Raw genomic sequence first — 23,301 nt, 5'->3', positions numbered from 1 at the left:
AGTGTCTCTTTCGGGTCACTTTTGCCGGTCCCAAGCCCGGATCAAGGAGGAGGGTTGGAATTGTGACATTATACAACCCAAAATCGACAGAAGAAAGTTCATTTGTAGTTCTGAACATTTTTTGTGTGTTTTTTACTCACTTTTTGTCTCAATTCAAGGGGCTTTATTGACATGGGAAACACATGTTAACATTGCCAAAGCAAGTGAGGTAGATAATATACAAAAGTACACTTCAGATTTGACCATTCAACAAGTCACATGGCCAGTAATCCTATTTGTATCTGACTTCAAACCACCAGGAAGGCAGCTTAAAATATCCTATTCCATGTGCTATTTGACTGTTCAGACTGCAGGAAAAAATACGTTTTGAATTGGATGTGCAAAACAAATGGATTTGAAGTGAACGAGGCTTTACAGAATGGAACCCAGTTTGAGTCTTTGCGGGTCAAAAAAATACACGCGTCAAATAACACTATTTCACACGTTAAATGAGAGTTTAATTTGAAAACGTCAAATAGGGTTGCCAACTGTCCCGTATTAGCCGGGATGGCTCTTATATTGGGCTAAATTGGTTTGTCCCATACGGGACCTCCCTTGTCCCGTATATTCATCAAATCACAGTAAACACGCCAATTCCTGCAAAGTAATTTCTGTTGTTGTTCTCTCGGTTTGGCATATCAACGAAATATGGATAAACATGCAACAAAACCTCTCCTTCACTGATCTGGAGCAGGTGTTTTCCCTCAAAATGACAGAGACAGTCAGTATGGACCAACTCTATGAAGGGTTTTGTGCTTGCTGGGAGTAAATGCAGGAAGCTATACAGGATACCACCAAATCCACCAGTGAGAAGAACTAACAGACGGGTACTACATGTCAAGATACATTTTCAGTTTGTCAAAACATTTTATGATACATATTGCTTTTTTGTATTTCCACTTTTACTGATCATTTCAAAATAATGGTTCAATTCTATCTGTAACAATGTGAAGAGGGGTTTGTTCTCCACCCACTTCATTTCATGGATAAAGAAACTTCCATGAAATGGAATATGAAAATGTATATATATGTGGTTCTGGTCAGGACAGGGCTGTGGTTCTGGTAAGGAGATGCTGTGGTTCTTCTCTCCCTGGTGAGGTCTTCACTGAGTTGTAAACTCTTGGAACAATGACCTGTTTGGATATGAAACATTACAACATTTAAATGGTTGTCATTTAAAACTATTGTCTAGTATAATGCATAGATGAATGAATGAATGACAGAGCAGGTACCTCTTCTAGTGGACTTTGTTCTTTAGGGATTTTCTGTCTTCTGGTATGTTTGATGTATCCAACACCAAGTAACACAGCAACTAGGAGTAATATACCAGTAACACAGCCCACAATGGTGCCAACTGGTAACACTGAGGCTTTCACATTACCACTACCTGAGTTCACACACACACACACACACACACACACAGATTAAGAACAGTGTTCATACAATGATAGTTTCAGGCAGAATTATTCCAATCTTAACTAGAGAAGAATCACAATAATGATGTCAAAACTTTGACCTAACTTGAATTCATATGATATTATTAGTAGGTTATTAAAAAGTGATAGAGGTACACAGTGAAGGTGGAGGCTAAATGGTACTTACAGTCCTCCATGGGTTGAGAGATGGTCTGTGTGCTGACGTGGTTGCTGCTGGTGCATTGGATCCTTCCAGTCAATACGGAGATGGTCATGTTACCACCGGTTAGTGACGGAGACTGTTGTGACAGTGTACACTGACCGCTGTCACAGACAGACAACATCCAGCCATCTTTAACTGAACAGTTCACTGTGACATCACAGAGTCCCACACTTGTGTTGAGAGATGTGACATCCATGACTGGTTTGGGAACATGATCTATAAGAGACAGTTTTTAGAACCAAAGAAGAGACAGATAATTATTAGTCCCACATTCATTATTGAACCTGATCAGACACATTAAATGTACAGCAAATGACCAGAACTGAAGCCTTAGAAAACTCACCCTCCACTAACAGTCTATATGTAGTAGTTGATTGTTTCCAATGTTTCCTGTAGTTTACCATGTAAATTCCACTGTCAGTTTCCATTAGATTCTTAATACACAGAGAATGGTTATCATTGTTATAGTCCACCTTATCCTTGTATTTAGGAGAGATCTCTTTGTCTCCAAATATTACATCACTGTCCTTCCTCCATTGAAGTCCTTTGATCATCTCAGGAGGTTCTGGAACAACCAGACATATTGAACCCCCCTTCAACCCATGCTGGTCCACTGAAGGTTCTGCCCTGATTCCTAATGAGAGAGGACCAAGATCACATTTAGCATTTCACTGACTGTCATTAATGTACATATTAAATCAGTAAATCATTTGCTGCCTATAAAAAAAACTTTTCCAATTACCCATTTTATGTGCACAAAGTTAACATTCTACAGTTTAATTCCAATATCAAAAGAGATGTCTCCACACAATATAATGAATAGGTTACCTATGGTGATGCATAGCCATAAAATGAGAAGAAACCCCAGAATATTCATATTCCTTTTGAAAATGAGAGATAAAGTTTCACAGCGCAGTCCCTGAATAATGCTGCTTAATATATATCACTGCGACTTCAAACCACCTCTTCAGAATCAGGCCTGAACTATACTTACTGTTGATTGGTTCTCGGCCAAAGTAGGTGGTTTCAGGAGAGGCAAGTAGCCTTGTGGGTTACAGCGTTGGGCCGGTAAACGACATCAAATCCCCGGGCTGACAAGGTAAACATCTGTCGTTCTGCCCCTGAACAAGGCAGTTGTCGCTGTGTAAGTTAACGTTAGACCTTAATGTTAAGGCTAAATTGGGAACCGATCTCTCTTATCTGATTATGTTTACATCTGTGCTAGTAATACACGCATATGAAATGTGGTTATAGTATATTCATGTTTAGCTGATGTGGGCAGTGTTGCCAACTTAGCGACTTTGTCGCTATATTTAGCGAGTATTCAGACCCCTCTAGCGAGACTTTTTCAAAAAAGCGACTAGCGACAAATCTAGCGACTTTTTCTGGTGTTATTGGAGACTGACGTGAAAGCACGTATCGTTCTTACTCTTCTCAACGAGCAGCGGGTGCTGCCGTGGGCCCCACACCGTCCCAAAGCACTCACATGCGGCCCAGTCCTCTCGCAGCAGTCAGAGGAGATGTTCACCCCTCCGCGTCCAGACTGAAAATGAATCGCGCATGCGCGAAGCCGCCGGAACTGATTTCCGCCCTGGTTTACATTCAGTGCGGGATGTAAATGTATAAAACTAAACTAAAAATATAAAGTAAATAATCCAATAAAAAAAACTAACTCCGCCAGTGTCTCTTTCGGGTCACTTTTGCCGGTCCCAAGCCCGGATCAAGGAGGAGGGTTGGAATTGTGACATTATACAACCCAAAATCGACAGAAGAAAGTTCATTTGTAGTTCTGAACATTTTTTGTGTGTTTTTTACTCACTTTTTGTCTCAATTCAAGGGGCTTTATTGACATGGGAAACACATGTTAACATTGCCAAAGCAAGTGAGGTAGATAATATACAAAAGTACACTTCAGATTTGACCATTCAACAAGTCACATGGCCAGTAATCCTATTTGTATCTGACTTCAAACCACCAGGAAGGCAGCTTAAAATATCCTATTCCATGTGCTATTTGACTGTTCAGACTGCAGGAAAAAATATGTTTTGAATTGGATGTGCAAAACAAATGGATTTGAAGTGAACGAGGCTTTACAGAATGGAACCCAGTTTGAGTCTTTGCGGGTCAAAAAAATACACGCGTCAAATAACACTATTTCACACGTTAAATGAGAGTTTAATTTGAAAACGTCAAATAGGGTTGCCAACTGTCCCGTATTAGCCGGGATGGCTCTTATATTGGGCTAAATTGGTTTGTCCCATACGGGACCTCCCTTGTCCCGTATATTCATCAAATCACAGTAAACACGCCAATTCCTGCAAAGTAATTTCTGTTGTTGTTCTCTCGGTTTGGCATATCAACGAAATATGGATAAACATGCAACAAAACCTCTCCTTCACTGATCTGGAGCAGGTGTTTTCCCTCAAAATGACAGAGACAGTCAGTATGGACCAACTCTATGAAGGGTTTTGTGCTTGCTGGGAGTAAATGCAGGAAGCTATACAGGATACCACCAAATCCACCAGTGAGAAGAACTAACAGACGGGTACTACATGTCAAGATACATTTTCAGTTTGTCAAAACATTTTATGATACATATTGCTTTTTTGTATTTCCACTTTTACTGATCATTTCAAAATAATGGTTCAATTCTATCTGTAACAATGTGAAGAGGGGTTTGTTCTCCACCCACTTCATTTCATGGATAAAGAAACTTCCATGAAATGGAATATAAAAATGTATATATATGTGGTTCTGGACAGGAGAGTGATGTGGTTCTGGTCAGGACAGGGCTGTGGTTCTGGTAAGGAGATGCTGTGGTTCTTCTCTCCCTGGTGAGGTCTTCACTGAGTTGTAAACTCTTGGAACAATGACCTGTTTGGATATGAAACATTACAACATTTAAATGGTTGTCATTTAAAACTATTGTCTAGTATAATGCATAGATGAATGAATGAATGACAGAGCAGGTACCTCTTCTAGTGGACTTTGTTCTTTAGGGATTTTCTGTCTTCTGGTATGTTTGATGTATCCAACACCAAGTAACACAGCAACTAGGAGTAATATACCAGTAACACAGCCCACAATGGTGCCAACTGGTAACACTGAGGCTTTCACATTACCACTACCTGAGTTCACACACACACACACACACACACACACAGATTAAGAACAGTGTTCATACAATGATAGTTTCAGGCAGAATTATTCCAATCTTAACTAGAGAAGAATCACAATAATGATGTCAAAACTTTGACCTAACTTGAATTCATATGTTATTAAAAAGTGATAGAGGTACACAGTGAAGGTGGAGGCTAAATGGTACTTACAGTCCTCCATGGGTTGAGAGATGGTCTGTGTGCTGACGTGGTTGCTGCTGGTGCATTGGATCCTTCCAGTCAATACGGAGATGGTCATGTTACCACCGGTTAGTGACGGAGACTGTTGTGACAGTGTACACTGACCGCTGTCACAGACAGACAACATCCAGCCATCTTTAACTGAACAGTTCACTGTGACATCACAGAGTCCCACACTTGTGTTGAGAGATGTGACATCCATGACTGGTTTGGGAACATGATCTATAAGAGACAGTTTTTAGAACCAAAGAAGAGACAGATAATTATTAGTCCCACATTCATTATTGAACCTGATCAGACACATTAAATGTACAGCAAATGACCAGAACTGAAGCCTTAGAAAACTCACCCTCCACTAACAGTCTATATGTAGTAGTTGATTGTTTCCAATGTTTCCTGTAGTTTACCATGTAAATTCCACTGTCAGTTTCCATTAGATTCTTAATACACAGAGAATGGTTATCATTGTTATAGTCCACCTTATCCTTGTATTTAGGAGAGATCTCTTTGTCTCCAAATATTACATCACTGTCCTTCCTCATCTCAGGAGGTTCTGGAACAACCAGACATATTGAACCCCCCTTCAACCCATGCTGGTCCACTGAAGGTTCTGCCCTGATTCCTAATGAGAGAGGACCAAGATCACATTTAGCATTTCACTGACTGTCATTAATGTACATATTAAATCAGTAAATCATTTGCTGCCTATAAAAAAAACTTTTCCAATTACCCATTTTATGTGCACAAAGTTAACATTCTACAGTTTAATTCCAATGTCAAAAGATATGTCTCCACACAATATAATGAATAGGTTACCTATGGTGATGCATAGCCATAAAATGAGAAGAAACCCCAGAATATTCATATTCCTTTTGAAAATGAGAGATAAAGTTTCACAGCGCAGTCCCTGAATAATGCTGCTTAATATATATCACTGCGACTTCAAACCACCTCTTCAGAATCAGGCCTGAACTATACTTACTGTTGATTGGTTCTCGGCCAAAGTAGGTGGTTTCAGGAGAGGCAAGTAGCCTTGTGGGTTACAGCGTTGGGCCGGTAAACGACATCAAATCCCCGGGCTGACAAGGTAAACATCTGTCGTTCTGCCCCTGAACAAGGCAGTTGTCGCTGTGTAAGTTAACGTTAGACCTTAATGTTAAGGCTAAATTGGGAACCGATCTCTCTTATCTGATTATGTTTACATCTGTGCTAGTAATACACGCATATGAAATGTGGTTATAGTATATTCATGTTTAGCTGATGTGGGCAGTGTTGCCAACTTAGCGACTTTGTCGCTATATTTAGCGAGTATTCAGACCCCTCTAGCGAGACTTTTTCAAAAAAGCGACTAGCGACAAATCTAGCGACTTTTTCTGGTGTTATTGGAGACTGACGTGAAAGCACGTATCGTTCTTACTCTTCTCAACGAGCAGCGGGTGCTGCCGTGGGCCCCACACCGTCCCAAAGCACTCACATGCGGCCCAGTCCTCTCGCAGCAGTCAGAGGAGATGTTCACCCCTCCGCGTCCAGACTGAAAATGAATCGCGCATGCGCGAAGCCGCCGGAACTGATTTCCGCCCTGGTTTACATTCAGTGCGGGATGTAAATGTATAAAACTAAACTAAAAATATAAAGTAAATAATCCAATAAAAAAAACTAACTCCGCCAGTGTCTCTTTCGGGTCACTTTTGCCGGTCCCAAGCCCGGATCAAGGAGGAGGGTTGGAATTGTGACATTATACAACCCAAAATCGACAGAAGAAAGTTCATTTGTAGTTCTGAACATTTTTTGTGTGTTTTTTACTCACTTTTTGTCTCAATTCAAGGGGCTTTATTGACATGGGAAACACATGTTAACATTGCCAAAGCAAGTGAGGTAGATAATATACAAAAGTACACTTCAGATTTGACCATTCAACAAGTCACATGGCCAGTAATCCTATTTGTATCTGACTTCAAACCACCAGGAAGGCAGCTTAAAATATCCTATTCCATGTGCTATTTGACTGTTCAGACTGCAGGAAAAAATACGTTTTGAATTGGATGTGCAAAACAAATGGATTTGAAGTGAACGAGGCTTTACAGAATGGAACCCAGTTTGAGTCTTTGCGGGTCAAAAAAATACACGCGTCAAATAACACTATTTCACACGTTAAATGAGAGTTTAATTTGAAAACGTCAAATAGGGTTGCCAACTGTCCCGTATTAGCCGGGATGGCTCTTATATTGGGCTAAATTGGTTTGTCCCATACGGGACCTCCCTTGTCCCGTATATTCATCAAATCACAGTAAACACGCCAATTCCTGCAAAGTAATTTCTGTTGTTGTTCTCTCGGTTTGGCATATCAACGAAATATGGATAAACATGCAACAAAACCTCTCCTTCACTGATCTGGAGCAGGTGTTTTCCCTCAAAATGACAGAGACAGTCAGTATGGACCAACTCTATGAAGGGTTTTGTGCTTGCTGGGAGTAAATGCAGGAAGCTATACAGGATACCACCAAATCCACCAGTGAGAAGAACTAACAGACGGGTACTACATGTCAAGATACATTTTCAGTTTGTCAAAACATTTTATGATACATATTGCTTTTTTGTATTTCCACTTTTACTGATCATTTCAAAATAATGGTTCAATTCTATCTGTAACAATGTGAAGAGGGGTTTGTTCTCCACCCACTTCATTTCATGGATAAAGAAACTTCCATGAAATGGAATATGAAAATGTATATATATGTGGTTCTGGTCAGGACAGGGCTGTGGTTCTGGTAAGGAGATGCTGTGGTTCTTCTCTCCCTGGTGAGGTCTTCACTGAGTTGTAAACTCTTGGAACAATGACCTGTTTGGATATGAAACATTACAACATTTAAATGGTTGTCATTTAAAACTATTGTCTAGTATAATGCATAGATGAATGAATGAATGACAGAGCAGGTACCTCTTCTAGTGGACTTTGTTCTTTAGGGATTTTCTGTCTTCTGGTATGTTTGATGTATCCAACACCAAGTAACACAGCAACTAGGAGTAATATACCAGTAACACAGCCCACAATGGTGCCAACTGGTAACACTGAGGCTTTCACATTACCACTACCTGAGTTCACACACACACACACACACACACACACACACAGATTAAGAACAGTGTTCATACAATGATAGTTTCAGGCAGAATTATTCCAATCTTAACTAGAGAAGAATCACAATAATGATGTCAAAACTTTGACCTAACTTGAATTCATATGTTATTAAAAAGTGATAGAGGTACACAGTGAAGGTGGAGGCTAAATGGTACTTACAGTCCTCCATGGGTTGAGAGATGGTCTGTGTGCTGACGTGGTTGCTGCTGGTGCATTGGATCCTTCCAGTCAATACGGAGATGGTCATGTTACCACCGGTTAGTGACGGAGACTGTTGTGACAGTGTACACTGACCGCTGTCACAGACAGACAACATCCAGACATCTTTAACTGAACAGTTCACTGTGACATCACAGAGTCCCACACTTGTGTTGAGAGATGTGACATCCATGACTGGTTTGGGAACATGATCTATAAGAGACAGTTTTTAGAACCAAAGAAGAGACAGATAATTATTAGTCCCACATTCATTATTGAACCTGATCAGACACATTAAATGTACAGCAAATGACCAGAACTGAAGCCTTAGAAAACTCACCCTCCACTAACAGTCTATATGTAGTAGTTGATTGTTTCCAATGTTTCCTGTAGTTTACCATGTAAATTCCACTGTCAGTTTCCATTAGATTCTTAATACACAGAGAATGGTTATCATTGTTATAGTCCACCTTATCCTTGTATTTAGGAGAGATCTCTTTGTCTCCAAATATTACATCACTGTCCTTCCTCCATTGAAGTCCTTTGATCATCTCAGGAGGTTCTGGAACAACCAGACATATTGAACCCCCCTTCAACCCATGCTGGTCCACTGAAGGTTCTGCCCTGATTCCTAATGAGAGAGGACCAAGATCACATTTAGCATTTCACTGACTGTCATTAATGTACATATTAAATCAGTAAATCATTTGCTGCCTATAAAAAAAACTTTTCCAATTACCCATTTTATGTGCACAAAGTTAACATTCTACAGTTTAATTCCAATATCAAAAGAGATGTCTCCACACAATATAATGAATAGGTTACCTATGGTGATGCATAGCCATAAAATGAGAAGAAACCCCAGAATATTCATATTCCTTTTGAAAATGAGAGATAAAGTTTCACAGCGCAGTCCCTGAATAATGCTGCTTAATATATATCACTGCGACTTCAAACCACCTCTTCAGAATCAGGCCTGAACTATACTTACTGTTGATTGGTTCTCGGCCAAAGTAGGTGGTTTCAGGAGAGGCAAGTAGCCTTGTGGGTTACAGCGTTGGGCCGGTAAACGACATCAAATCCCCGGGCTGACAAGGTAAACATCTGTCGTTCTGCCCCTGAACAAGGCAGTTGTCGCTGTGTAAGTTAACGTTAGACCTTAATGTTAAGGCTAAATTGGGAACCGATCTCTCTTATCTGATTATGTTTACATCTGTGCTAGTAATACACGCATATGAAATGTGGTTATAGTATATTCATGTTTAGCTAATGTGGGCAGTGTTGCCAACTTAGCGACTTTGTCGCTATATTTAGCGAGTATTCAGACCCCTCTAGCGAGACTTTTTCAAAAAAGCGACTAGCGACAAATCTAGCGACTTTTTCTGGTGTTATTGGAGACTGACGTGAAAGCACGTATCGTTCTTACTCTTCTCAACGAGCAGCGGGTGCTGCCGTGGGCCCCACACCGTCCCAAAGCACTCACATGCGGCCCAGTCCTCTCGCAGCAGTCAGAGGAGATGTTCACCCCTCCGCGTCCAGACTGAAAATGAATCGCGCATGCGCGAAGCCGCCGGAACTGATTTCCGCCCTGGTTTACATTCAGTGCGGGATGTAAATGTATAAAACTAAACTAAAAATATAAAGTAAATAATCCAATAAAAAAAACTAACTCCGCCAGTGTCTCTTTCGGGTCACTTTTGCCGGTCCCAAGCCCGGATCAAGGAGGAGGGTTGGAATTGTGACATTATACAACCCAAAATCGACAGAAGAAAGTTCATTTGTAGTTCTGAACATTTTTTGTGTGTTTTTTACTCACTTTTTGTCTCAATTCAAGGGGCTTTATTGACATGGGAAACACATGTTAACATTGCCAAAGCAAGTGAGGTAGATAATATACAAAAGTACACTTCAGATTTGACCATTCAACAAGTCACATGGCCAGTAATCCTATTTGTATCTGACTTCAAACCACCAGGAAGGCAGCTTAAAATATCCTATTCCATGTGCTATTTGACTGTTCAGACTGCAGGAAAAAATACGTTTTGAATTGGATGTGCAAAACAAATGGATTTGAAGTGAACGAGGCTTTACAGAATGGAACCCAGTTTGAGTCTTTGCGGGTCAAAAAAATACACGCGTCAAATAACACTATTTCACACGTTAAATGAGAGTTTAATTTGAAAACGTCAAATAGGGTTGCCAACTGTCCCGTATTAGCCGGGATGGCTCTTATATTGGGCTAAATTGGTTTGTCCCATACGGGACCTCCCTTGTCCCGTATATTCATCAAATCACAGTAAACACGCCAATTCCTGCAAAGTAATTTCTGTTGTTGTTCTCTCGGTTTGGCATATCAACGAAATATGGATAAACATGCAACAAAACCTCTCCTTCACTGATCTGGAGCAGGTGTTTTCCCTCAAAATGACAGAGACAGTCAGTATGGACCAACTCTATGAAGGGTTTTGTGCTTGCTGGGAGTAAATGCAGGAAGCTATACAGGATACCACCAAATCCACCAGTGAGAAGAACTAACAGACGGGTACTACATGTCAAGATACATTTTCAGTTTGTCAAAACATTTTATGATACATATTGCTTTTTTGTATTTCCACTTTTACTGATCATTTCAAAATAATGGTTCAATTCTATCTGTAACAATGTGAAGAGGGGTTTGTTCTCCACCCACTTCATTTCATGGATAAAGAAACTTCCATGAAATGGAATATGAAAATGTATATATATGTGGTTCTGGTCAGGACAGGGCTGTGGTTCTGGTAAGGAGATGCTGTGGTTCTTCTCTCCCTGGTGAGGTCTTCACTGAGTTGTAAACTCTTGGAACAATGACCTGTTTGGATATGAAACATTACAACATTTAAATGGTTGTCATTTAAAACTATTGTCTAGTATAATGCATAGATGAATGAATGAATGACAGAGCAGGTACCTCTTCTAGTGGACTTTGTTCTTTAGGGATTTTCTGTCTTCTGGTATGTTTGATGTATCCAACACCAAGTAACACAGCAACTAGGAGTAATATACCAGTAACACAGCCCACAATGGTGCCAACTGGTAACACTGAGGCTTTCACATTACCACTACCTGAGTTCACACACACACACACACACACACACACACACACACAGATTAAGAACAGTGTTCATACAATGATAGTTTCAGGCAGAATTATTCCAATCTTAACTAGAGAAGAATCACAATAATGATGTCAAAACTTTGACCTAACTTGAATTCATATGTTATTAAAAAGTGATAGAGGTACACAGTGAAGGTGGAGGCTAAATGGTACTTACAGTCCTCCATGGGTTGAGAGATGGTCTGTGTGCTGACGTGGTTGCTGCTGGTGCATTGGATCCTTCCAGTCAATACGGAGATGGTCATGTTACCACCGGTTAGTGACGGAGACTGTTGTGACAGTGTACACTGACCGCTGTCACAGACAGACAACATCCAGCCATCTTTAACTGAACAGTTCACTGTGACATCACAGAGTCCCACACTTGTGTTGAGAGATGTGACATCCATGACTGGTTTGGGAACATGATCTATAAGAGACAGTTTTTAGAACCAAAGAAGAGACAGATAATTATTAGTCCCACATTCATTATTGAACCTGATCAGACACATTAAATGTACAGCAAATGACCAGAACTGAAGCCTTAGAAAACTCACCCTCCACTAACAGTCTATATGTAGTAGTTGATTGTTTCCAATGTTTCCTGTAGTTTACCATGTAAATTCCACTGTCAGTTTCCATTAGATTCTTAATACACAGAGAATGGTTATCATTGTTATAGTCCACCTTATCCTTGTATTTAGGAGAGATCTCTTTGTCTCCAAATATTACATCACTGTCCTTCCTCCATTGAAGTCCTTTGATCATCTCAGGAGGTTCTGGAACAACCAGACATATTGAACCCCCCTTCAACCCATGCTGGTCCACTGAAGGTTCTGCCCTGATTCCTAATGAGAGAGGACCAAGATCACATTTAGCATTTCACTGACTGTCATTAATGTACATATTAAATCAGTAAATCATTTGCTGCCTATAAAAAAAACTTTTCCAATTACCCATTTTATGTGCACAAAGTTAACATTCTACAGTTTAATTCCAATATCAAAAGAGATGTCTCCACACAATATAATGAATAGGTTACCTATGGTGATGCATAGCCATAAAATGAGAAGAAACCCCAGAATATTCATATTCCTTTTGAAAATGAGAGATAAAGTTTCACAGCGCAGTCCCTGAATAATGCTGCTTAATATATATCACTGCGACTTCAAACCACCTCTTCAGAATCAGGCCTGAACTATACTTACTGTTGATTGGTTCTCGGCCAAAGTAGGTGGTTTCAGGAGAGGCAAGTAGCCTTGTGGGTTACAGCGTTGGGCCGGTAAACGACATCAAATCCCCGGGCTGACAAGGTAAACATCTGTCGTTCTGCCCCTGAACAAGGCAGTTGTCGCTGTGTAAGTTAACGTTAGACCTTAATGTTAAGGCTAAATTAGGAACCGATCTCTCTTATCTGATTATGTTTACATCTGTGCTAGTAATACACGCATATGAAATGTGGTTATAGTATATTCATGTTTAGCTGATGTGGGCAGTGTTGCCAACTTAGCGACTTTGTCGCTATATTTAGCGAGTATTCAGACCCCTCTAGCGAGACTTTTTCAAAAAAGCGACTAGCGACAAATCTAGCGACTTTTTCTGGTGTTATTGGAGACTGACGTGAAAGCACGTATCGTTCTTACTCTTCTCAACGAGCAGCGGGTGCTGCCGTGGGCCCCACACCGTCCCAAAGCACTCACATGCGGCCCAGTCCTCTCGCAGCAGTCAGAGGAGATGTTCACCCCTCCGCGTCCAGACTGAAAATGAATCGCGCATGCGCGAAGCCGCCGGAACTGATTTCCGCCCTGGTTTACATTCAGTGCGGGATGTAAATGTATAAAACTAAACTAAAAATATAAAGTAAATAATCCAATAAAAAAAACTAACTCCGCCAGTGTCTCTTTCGGGTCACTTTTGCCGGTCCCAAGCCCGGATCAAGGAGGAGGGTTGGAATTGTGACATTATACAACCCAAAATCGACAGAAGAAAGTTCATTTGTAGTTCTGAACATTTTTTGTGTGTTTTTTACTCACTTTTTGTCTCAATTCAAGGGGCTTTATTGACATGGGAAACACATGTTAACATTGCCAAAGCAAGTGAGGTAGATAATATACAAAAGTACACTTCAGATTTGACCATTCAACAAGTCACATGGCCAGTAATCCTATTTGTATCTGACTTCAAACCACCAGGAAGGCAGCTTAAAATATCCTATTCCATGTGCTATTTGACTGTTCAGACTGCAGGAAAAAATATGTTTTGAATTGGATGTGCAAAACAAATGGATTTGAAGTGAACGAGGCTTTACAGAATGGAACCCAGTTTGAGTCTTTGCGGGTCAAAAAAATACACGCGTCAAATAACACTATTTCACACGTTAAATGAGAGTTTAATTTGAAAACGTCAAATAGGGTTGCCAACTGTCCCGTATTAGCCGGGATGGCTCTTATATTGGGCTAAATTGGTTTGTCCCATACGGGACCTCCCTTGTCCCGTATATTCATCAAATCACAGTAAACACGCCAATTCCTGCAAAGTAATTTCTGTTGTTGTTCTCTCGGTTTGGCATATCAACGAAATATGGATAAACATGCAACAAAACCTCTCCTTCACTGATCTGGAGCAGGTGTTTTCCCTCAAAATGACAGAGACAGTCAGTATGGACCAACTCTATGAAGGGTTTTGTGCTTGCTGGGAGTAAATGCAGGAAGCTATACAGGATACCACCAAATCCACCAGTGAGAAGAACTAACAGACGGGTACTACATGTCAAGATACATTTTCAGTTTGTCAAAACATTTTATGATACATATTGCTTTTTTGTATTTCCACTTTTACTGATCATTTCAAAATAATGGTTCAATTCTATCTGTAACAATGTGAAGAGGGGTTTGTTCTCCACCCACTTCATTTCATGGATAAAGAAACTTCCATGAAATGGAATATAAAAATGTATATATTTGTGGTTCTGGACAGGAGAGTGATGTGGTTCTGGACAGGAGAGTGCTGTGGTTCTGGTCAGGACAGGGCTGTGGTTCTGGTAAGGAGAGGGCTGTGGTTCTGGACAGGAGAGGGCTGTGGTTCTGGACAGGAGAGGGCTGTGGTTCTGGTCAGGAGAGTGCTGTGGTTCTGACCAGGAGAGTGCTGTGGTTCTGACCAGGAGAGTGCTGTGGTTCTGGCCAGGAGAGTGCTGTGGTTCTGACCAGGAGAGTGCTGTGGTTCTGGTCAGGACAGGGCTGTGGTTCTGGTAAGGAGATGCTGTGGTTCTTCTCTCCCTGGTGAGGTCTTCACTGAGTTGTAAACTCTTGGAACAATGACCTGTTTGGATATGAAACATTACAACATTTAAATGGTTGTTATTTAAAACTATTGTCTAGTATAATGCATAGATGAATGAAAGAATGACAGAGCAGGTACCTCTTCTAGTGGACTTTGTTCTTTAGGGATTTTCTGTCTTCTGGTATGTTTGATGTATCCAACACCAAGTAACACAGCAACTAGGAGTAATATACCAGTAACACAGCCCACAATGGTGCCAACTGGTAACACTGAGGCTTTCACATTACCACTACCTGAGTTCACACACACACACACACACACACACACACAGATTAAGAACAGTGTTCATACAATGATAGTTTCAGGCAGAATTATTCCAATCTTAACTAGAGAAGAATCACAATAATGATGTCAAAACTTTGACCTAACTTGAATTCATATGATATTATTAGTAGGTTATTAAAAAGTGATAGAGGTACACAGTGAAGGTGGAGGCTAAATGGTACTTACAGTCCTCCATGGGTTGAGAGATGGTCTGTGTGCTGACGTGGTTGCTGCTGGTGCATTGGATCCTTCCAGTCAATACGGAGATGGTCATGTTACCACCGGTTAGTGACGGAGACTGTTGTGACAGTGTACACTGACCGCTGTCACAGACAGACAACATCCAGCCATCTTTAACTGAACAGTTCACTGTGACATCACAGAGTCCCACACTTGTGTTGAGAGATGTGACATCCATGACTGGTTTGGGAACATGATCTATAAGAGACAGTTTTTAGAACCAAAGAAGAGACAGATAATTATTAGTCCCACATTCATTATTGAACCTGATCAGACACATTAAATGTACAGCAAATGACCAGAACTGAAGCCTTAGAAAACTCACCCTCCACTAACAGTCTATATGTAGTAGTTGATTGTTTCCAATGTTTCCTGTAGTTTACCATGTAAATTCCACTGTCAGTTTCCATTAGATTCTTAATACACAGAGAATGGTTATCATTGTTATAGTCCACCTTATCCTTGTATTTAGGAGAGATCTCTTTGTCTCCAAATATTACATCACTGTCCTTCCTCCATTGAAGTCCTTTGATCATCTCAGGAGGTTCTGGAACAACCAGACATATTGAACCCCCCTTCAACCCATGCTGGTCCACTGAAGGTTCTGCCCTGATTCCTAATGAGAGAGGACCAAGATCACATTTAGCATTTCACTGACTGTCATTAATGTACATATTAAATCAGTAAATCATTTGCTGCCTATAAAAAAAACTTTTCCAATTACCCATTTTATGTGCACAAAGTTAACATTCTACAGTTTAATTCCAATATCAAAAGAGATGTCTCCACACAATATAATGAATAGGTTACCTATGGTGATGCATAGCCATAAAATGAGAAGAAACCCCAGAATATTCATATTCCTTTTGAAAATGAGAGATAAAGTTTCACAGCACAGTCCCTGAATAATGCTGCTTAATATATATCACTGCGACTTCAAACCACCTCTTCAGAATCAGGCCTGAACTATACTTACTGTTGATTGGTTCTCGGCCAAAGTAGGTGGTTTCAGGAGAGGCAAGTAGCCTTGTGGGTTACAGCGTTGGGCCGGTAAACGACATCAAATCCCCGGGCTGACAAGGTAAACATCTGTCGTTCTGCCCCTGAACAAGGCAGTTGTCGCTGTGTAAGTTAACGTTAGACCTTAATGTTAAGGCTAAATTGGGAACCGATCTCTCTTATCTGATTATGTTTACATCTGTGCTAGTAATACACGCATATGAAATGTGGTTATAGTATATTCATGTTTAGCTGATGTGGGCAGTGTTGCCAACTTAGCGACTTTGTCGCTATATTTAGCGAGTATTCAGACCCCTCTAGCGAGACTTTTTCAAAAAAGCGACTAGCGACAAATCTAGCGACTTTTTCTGGTGTTATTGGAGACTGACGTGAAAGCACGTATCGTTCTTACTCTTCTCAACGAGCAGCGGGTGCTGCCGTGGGCCCCACACCGTCCCAAAGCACTCACATGCGGCCCAGTCCTCTCGCAGCAGTCAGAGGAGATGTTCACCCCTCCGCGTCCAGACTGAAAATGAATCGCGCATGCGCGAAGCCGCCGGAACTGATTTCCGCCCTGGTTTACATTCAGTGCGGGATGTAAATGTATAAAACTAAACTAAAAATATAAAGTAAATAATCCAATAAAAAAAACTAACTCCGCCAGTGTCTCTTTCGGGTCACTTTTGCCGGTCCCAAGCCCGGATCAAGGAGGAGGGTTGGAATTGTGACATTATACAACCCAAAATCGACAGAAGAAAGTTCATTTGTAGTTCTGAACATTTTTTGTGTGTTTTTTACTCACTTTTTGTCTCAATTCAAGGGGCTTTATTGACATGGGAAACACATGTTAACATTGCCAAAGCAAGTGAGGTAGATAATATACAAAAGTACACTTCAGATTTGACCATTCAACAAGTCACATGGCCAGTAATCCTATTTGTATCTGACTTCAAACCACCAGGAAGGCAGCTTAAAATATCCTATTCCATGTGCTATTTGACTGTTCAGACTGCAGGAAAAAATACGTTTTGAATTGGATGTGCAAAACAAATGGATTTGAAGTGAACGAGGCTTTACAGAATGGAACCCAGTTTGAGTCTTTGCGGGTCAAAAAAATACACGCGTCAAATAACACTATTTCACACGTTAAATGAGAGTTTAATTTGAAAACGTCAAATAGGGTTGCCAACTGTCCCGTATTAGCCGGGATGGCTCTTATATTGGGCTAAATTGGTTTGTCCCATACGGGACCTCCCTTGTCCCGTATATTCATCAAATCACAGTAAACACGCCAATTCCTGCAAAGTAATTTCTGTTGTTGTTCTCTCGGTTTGGCATATCAACGAAATATGGATAAACATGCAACAAAACCTCTCCTTCACTGATCTGGAGCAGGTGTTTTCCCTCAAAATGACAGAGACAGTCAGTATGGACCAACTCTATGAAGGGTTTTGTGCTTGCTGGGAGTAAATGCAGGAAGCTATACAGGATACCACCAAATCCACCAGTGAGAAGAACTAACAGACGGGTACTACATGTCAAGATACATTTTCAGTTTGTCAAAACATTTTATGATACATATTGCTTTTTTGTATTTCCACTTTTACTGATCATTTCAAAATAATGGTTCAATTCTATCTGTAACAATGTGAAGAGGGGTTTGTTCTCCACCCACTTCATTTCATGGATAAAGAAACTTCCATGAAATGGAATATAAAAATGTATATATATGTGGTTCTGGACAGGAGAGTGATGTGGTTCTGGTCAGGACAGGGCTGTGGTTCTGGTAAGGAGATGCTGTGGTTCTTCTCTCCCTGGTGAGGTCTTCACTGAGTTGTAAACTCTTGGAACAATGACCTGTTTGGATATGAAACATTACAACATTTAAATGGTTGTCATTTAAAACTATTGTCTAGTATAATGCATAGATGAATGAATGAATGACAGAGCAGGTACCTCTTCTAGTGGACTTTGTTCTTTAGGGATTTTCTGTCTTCTGGTATGTTTGATGTATCCAACACCAAGTAACACAGCAACTAGGAGTAATATACCAGTAACACAGCCCACAATGGTGCCAACTGGTAACACTGAGGCTTTCACATTACCACTACCTGAGTTCACACACACACACACACACACACACAGATTAAGAACAGTGTTCATACAATGATAGTTTCAGGCAGAATTATTCCAATCTTAACTAGAGAAGAATCACAATAATGATGTCAAAACTTTGACCTAACTTGAATTCATATGTTATTAAAAAGTGATAGAGGTACACAGTGAAGGTGGAGGCTAAATGGTACTTACAGTCCTCCATGGGTTGAGAGATGGTCTGTGTGCTGACGTGGTTGCTGCTGGTGCATTGGATCCTTCCAGTCAATACGGAGATGGTCATGTTACCACCGGTTAGTGACGGAGACTGTTGTGACAGTGTACACTGACCGCTGTCACAGACAGACAACATCCAGCCATCTTTAACTGAACAGTTCACTGTGACATCACAGAGTCCCACACTTGTGTTGAGAGATGTGACATCCATGACTGGTTTGGGAACATGATCTATAAGAGACAGTTTTTAGAACCAAAGAAGAGACAGATAATTATTAGTCCCACATTCATTATTGAACCTGATCAGACACATTAAATGTACAGCAAATGACCAGAACTGAAGCCTTAGAAAACTCACCCTCCACTAACAGTCTATATGTAGTAGTTGATTGTTTCCAATGTTTCCTGTAGTTTACCATGTAAATTCCACTGTCAGTTTCCATTAGATTCTTAATACACAGAGAATGGTTATCATTGTTATAGTCCACCTTATCCTTGTATTTAGGAGAGATCTCTTTGTCTCCAAATATTACATCACTGTCCTTCCTCCATTGAAGTCCTTTGATCATCTCAGGAGGTTCTGGAACAACCAGACATATTGAACCCCCCTTCAACCCATGCTGGTCCACTGAAGGTTCTGCCCTGATTCCTAATGAGAGAGGACCAAGATCACATTTAGCATTTCACTGACTGTCATTAATGTACATATTAAATCAGTAAATCATTTGCTGCCTATAAAAAAAACTTTTCCAATTACCCATTTTATGTGCACAAAGTTAACATTCTACAGTTTAATTCCAATATCAAAAGAGATGTCTCCACACAATATAATGAATAGGTTACCTATGGTGATGCATAGCCATAAAATGAGAAGAAACCCCAGAATATTCATATTCCTTTTGAAAATGAGAGATAAAGTTTCACAGCGCAGTCCCTGAATAATGCTGCTTAATATATATCACTGCGACTTCAAACCACCTCTTCAGAATCAGGCCTGAACTATACTTACTGTTGATTGGTTCTCGGCCAAAGTAGGTGGTTTCAGGAGAGGCAAGTAGCCTTGTGGGTTACAGCGTTGGGCCGGTAAACGACATCAAATCCCCGGGCTGACAAGGTAAACATCTGTCGTTCTGCCCCTGAACAAGGCAGTTGTCGCTGTGTAAGTTAACGTTAGACCTTAATGTTAAGGCTAAATTGGGAACCGATCTCTCTTATCTGATTATGTTTACATCTGTGCTAGTAATACACGCATATGAAATGTGGTTATAGTATATTCATGTTTAGCTGATGTGGGCAGTGTTGCCAACTTAGCGACTTTGTCGCTATATTTAGCGAGTATTCAGACCCCTCTAGCGAGACTTTTTCAAAAAAGCGACTAGCGACAAATCTAGCGACTTTTTCTGGTGTTATTGGAGACTGACGTGAAAGCACGTATCGTTCTTACTCTTCTCAACGAGCAGCGGGTGCTGCCGTGGGCCCCACACCGTCCCAAAGCACTCACATGCGGCCCAGTCCTCTCGCAGCAGTCAGAGGAGATGTTCACCCCTCCGCGTCCAGACTGAAAATGAATCGCGCATGCGCGAAGCCGCCGGAACTGATTTCCGCCCTGGTTTACATTCAGTGCGGGATGTAAATGTATAAAACTAAACTAAAAATATAAAGTAAATAATCCAATAAAAAAAACTAACTCCGCCAGTGTCTCTTTCGGGTCACTTTTGCCGGTCCCAAGCCCGGATCAAGGAGGAGGGTTGGAATTGTGACATTATACAACCCAAAATCGACAGAAGAAAGTTCATTTGTAGTTCTGAACATTTTTTGTGTGTTTTTTACTCACTTTTTGTCTCAATTCAAGGGGCTTTATTGACATGGGAAACACATGTTAACATTGCCAAAGCAAGTGAGGTAGATAATATACAAAAGTACACTTCAGATTTGACCATTCAACAAGTCACATGGCCAGTAATCCTATTTGTATCTGACTTCAAACCACCAGGAAGGCAGCTTAAAATATCCTATTCCATGTGCTATTTGACTGTTCAGACTGCAGGAAAAAATACGTTTTGAATTGGATGTGCAAAACAAATGGATTTGAAGTGAACGAGGCTTTACAGAATGGAACCCAGTTTGAGTCTTTGCGGGTCAAAAAAATACACGCGTCAAATAACACTATTTCACACGTTAAATGAGAGTTTAATTTGAAAACGTCAAATAGGGTTGCCAACTGTCCCGTATTAGCCGGGATGGCTCTTATATTGGGCTAAATTGGTTTGTCCCATACGGGACCTCCCTTGTCCCGTATATTCATCAAATCACAGTAAACACGCCAATTCCTGCAAAGTAATTTCTGTTGTTGTTCTCTCGGTTTGGCATGTCAACGAAATATGGATAAACATGCAACAAAACCTCTCCTTCACTGATCTGGAGCAGGTGTTTTCCCTCAAAATGACAGAGACAGTCAGTATGGACCAACTCTATGAAGGGTTTTGTGCTTGCTGGGAGTAAATGCAGGAAGCTATACAGGATACCACCAAATCCACCAGTGAGAAGAACTAACAGACGGGTACTACATGTCAAGATACATTTTCAGTTTGTCAAAACATTTTATGATACATATTGCTTTTTTGTATTTCCACTTTTACTGATCATTTCAAAATAATGGTTCAATTCTATCTGTAACAATGTGAAGAGGGGTTTGTTCTCCACCCACTTCATTTCATGGATAAAGAAACTTCCATGAAATGGAATATGAAAATGTATATATATGTGGTTCTGGTCAGGACAGGGCTGTGGTTCTGGTAAGGAGATGCTGTGGTTCTTCTCTCCCTGGTGAGGTCTTCACTGAGTTGTAAACTCTTGGAACAATGACCTGTTTGGATATGAAACATTACAACATTTAAATGGTTGTCATTTAAAACTATTGTCTAGTATAATGCATAGATGAATGAATGAATGACAGAGCAGGTACCTCTTCTAGTGGACTTTGTTCTTTAGGGATTTTCTGTCTTCTGGTATGTTTGATGTATCCAACACCAAGTAACACAGCAACTAGGAGTAATATACCAGTAACACAGCCCACAATGGTGCCAACTGGTAACACTGAGGCTTTCACATTACCACTACCTGAGTTCACACACACACACACACACACACACACAGATTAAGAACAGTGTTCATACAATGATAGTTTCAGGCAGAATTATTCCAATCTTAACTAGAGAAGAATCACAATAATGATGTCAAAACTTTGACCTAACTTGAATTCATATGTTATTAAAAAGTGATAGAGGTACACAGTGAAGGTGGAGGCTAAATGGTACTTACAGTCCTCCATGGGTTGAGAGATGGTCTGTGTGCTGACGTGGTTGCTGCTGGTGCATTGGATCCTTCCAGTCAATACGGAGATGGTCATGTTACCACCGGTTAGTGACGGAGACTGTTGTGACAGTGTACACTGACCGCTGTCACAGACAGACAACATCCAGCCATCTTTAACTGAACAGTTCACTGTGACATCACAGAGTCCCACACTTGTGTTGAGAGATGTGACATCCATGACTGGTTTGGGAACATGATCTATAAGAGACAGTTTTTAGAACCAAAGAAGAGACAGATAATTATTAGTCCCACATTCATTATTGAACCTGATCAGACACATTAAATGTACAGCAAATGACCAGAACTGAAGCCTTAGAAAACTCACCCTCCACTAACAGTCTATATGTAGTAGTTGATTGTTTCCAATGTTTCCTGTAGTTTACCATGTAAATTCCACTGTCAGTTTCCATTAGATTCTTAATACACAGAGAATGGTTATCATTGTTATAGTCCACCTTATCCTTGTATTTAGGAGAGATCTCTTTGTCTCCAAATATTACATCACTGTCCTTCCTCCATTGAAGTCCTTTGATCATCTCAGGAGGTTCTGGAACAACCAGACATATTGAACCCCCCTTCAACCCATGCTGGTCCACTGAAGGTTCTGCCCTGATTCCTAATGAGAGAGGACCAAGATCACATTTAGCATTTCACTGACTGTCATTAATGTACATATTAAATCAGTAAATCATTTGCTGCCTATAAAAAAAACTTTTCCAATTACCCATTTTATGTGCACAAAGTTAACATTCTACAGTTTAATTCCAATATCAAAAGAGATGTCTCCACACAATATAATGAATAGGTTACCTATGGTGATGCATAGCCATAAAATGAGAAGAAACCCCAGAATATTCATATTCCTTTTGAAAATGAGAGATAAAGTTTCACAGCGCAGTCCCTGAATAATGCTGCTTAATATATATCACTGCGACTTCAAACCACCTCTTCAGAATCAGGCCTGAACTATACTTACTGTTGATTGGTTCTCGGCCAAAGTAGGTGGTTTCAGGAGAGGCAAGTAGCCTTGTGGGTTACAGCGTTGGGCCGGTAAACGACATCAAATCCCCGGGCTGACAAGGTAAACATCTGTCGTTCTGCCCCTGAACAAGGCAGTTGTCGCTGTGTAAGTTAACGTTAGACCTTAATGTTAAGGCTAAATTGGGAACCGATCTCTCTTATCTGATTATGTTTACATCTGTGCTAGTAATACACGCATATGAAATGTGGTTATAGTATATTCATGT

General features: G+C 40.5%; 6 protein-coding genes across 6 annotated transcripts; all 6 read right to left on the bottom strand.

The window, feature by feature from the left end:
* Window positions 1-475: 475 nt before the first annotated feature.
* Window positions 476-5,094, bottom strand: LOC118941496 (uncharacterized). Its single transcript, XM_036955131.2, has 6 exons — window positions 4,976-5,094; window positions 2,672-2,721; window positions 2,021-2,311; window positions 1,642-1,893; window positions 1,272-1,426; window positions 476-1,172 (listed from the first exon to the last, which is right to left on the bottom strand). The coding sequence occupies exons 1-6, from the start codon at window positions 5,092-5,094 to the stop codon at window positions 1,080-1,082; spliced, it is 960 nt and encodes a 319-aa protein (XP_036811026.2). The 3' UTR covers window positions 476-1,079.
* On the bottom strand, window positions 4,276-11,067 carry LOC149975273 (uncharacterized). Its single transcript, XM_090209718.1, has 10 exons — window positions 11,063-11,067; window positions 9,365-9,414; window positions 8,714-9,004; window positions 8,335-8,586; window positions 7,975-8,129; window positions 6,019-7,875; window positions 5,386-5,658; window positions 5,007-5,258; window positions 4,651-4,805; window positions 4,276-4,551 (listed from the first exon to the last, which is right to left on the bottom strand). The coding sequence occupies exons 1-6, from the start codon at window positions 11,065-11,067 to the stop codon at window positions 7,783-7,785; spliced, it is 846 nt and encodes a 281-aa protein (XP_090065844.1). The 3' UTR covers window positions 4,276-4,551; window positions 4,651-4,805; window positions 5,007-5,258; window positions 5,386-5,658; window positions 6,019-7,782.
* On the bottom strand, window positions 10,525-14,417 carry LOC149975272 (uncharacterized). The gene is made up of 6 exons (XM_090209717.1): window positions 14,413-14,417; window positions 12,715-12,764; window positions 12,064-12,354; window positions 11,685-11,936; window positions 11,321-11,475; window positions 10,525-11,221 (listed from the first exon to the last, which is right to left on the bottom strand). Exons 1-6 carry the CDS (start codon window positions 14,415-14,417, stop codon window positions 11,129-11,131), a joined length of 846 nt encoding a protein of 281 aa, XP_090065843.1. The 3' UTR covers window positions 10,525-11,128.
* On the bottom strand, window positions 13,875-18,028 carry LOC118936466 (uncharacterized). The gene is made up of 6 exons (XM_090209716.1): window positions 18,024-18,028; window positions 16,326-16,375; window positions 15,675-15,965; window positions 15,296-15,547; window positions 14,924-15,078; window positions 13,875-14,824 (listed from the first exon to the last, which is right to left on the bottom strand). Exons 1-6 carry the CDS (start codon window positions 18,026-18,028, stop codon window positions 14,732-14,734), a joined length of 846 nt encoding a protein of 281 aa, XP_090065842.1. The 3' UTR covers window positions 13,875-14,731.
* On the bottom strand, window positions 17,151-21,391 carry LOC149975271 (uncharacterized). The gene is made up of 6 exons (XM_090209715.1): window positions 21,387-21,391; window positions 19,689-19,738; window positions 19,038-19,328; window positions 18,659-18,910; window positions 18,305-18,459; window positions 17,151-18,205 (listed from the first exon to the last, which is right to left on the bottom strand). Exons 1-6 carry the CDS (start codon window positions 21,389-21,391, stop codon window positions 18,113-18,115), a joined length of 846 nt encoding a protein of 281 aa, XP_090065841.1. The 3' UTR covers window positions 17,151-18,112.
* On the bottom strand, window positions 21,260-22,782 carry LOC149975270 (uncharacterized). Its single transcript, XM_090209714.1, has 5 exons — window positions 22,779-22,782; window positions 22,380-22,670; window positions 22,001-22,252; window positions 21,645-21,799; window positions 21,260-21,545 (listed from the first exon to the last, which is right to left on the bottom strand). Exons 1-5 carry the CDS (start codon window positions 22,780-22,782, stop codon window positions 21,453-21,455), a joined length of 795 nt encoding a protein of 264 aa, XP_090065840.1. The 3' UTR covers window positions 21,260-21,452.
* Window positions 22,783-23,301: the final 519 nt, after the last annotated feature.

This window comes from Oncorhynchus mykiss, chromosome 19, assembly GCF_057628025.1.
Source record: "Oncorhynchus mykiss isolate SJ-2025 chromosome 19, ASM5762802v1, whole genome shotgun sequence".
NCBI lineage: Eukaryota > Metazoa > Chordata > Actinopteri > Salmoniformes > Salmonidae > Oncorhynchus > Oncorhynchus mykiss.
The sequence above is the reverse complement of the archived record's forward strand: the minus strand, read 5'-3'. Positions and strand labels throughout refer to the sequence as shown.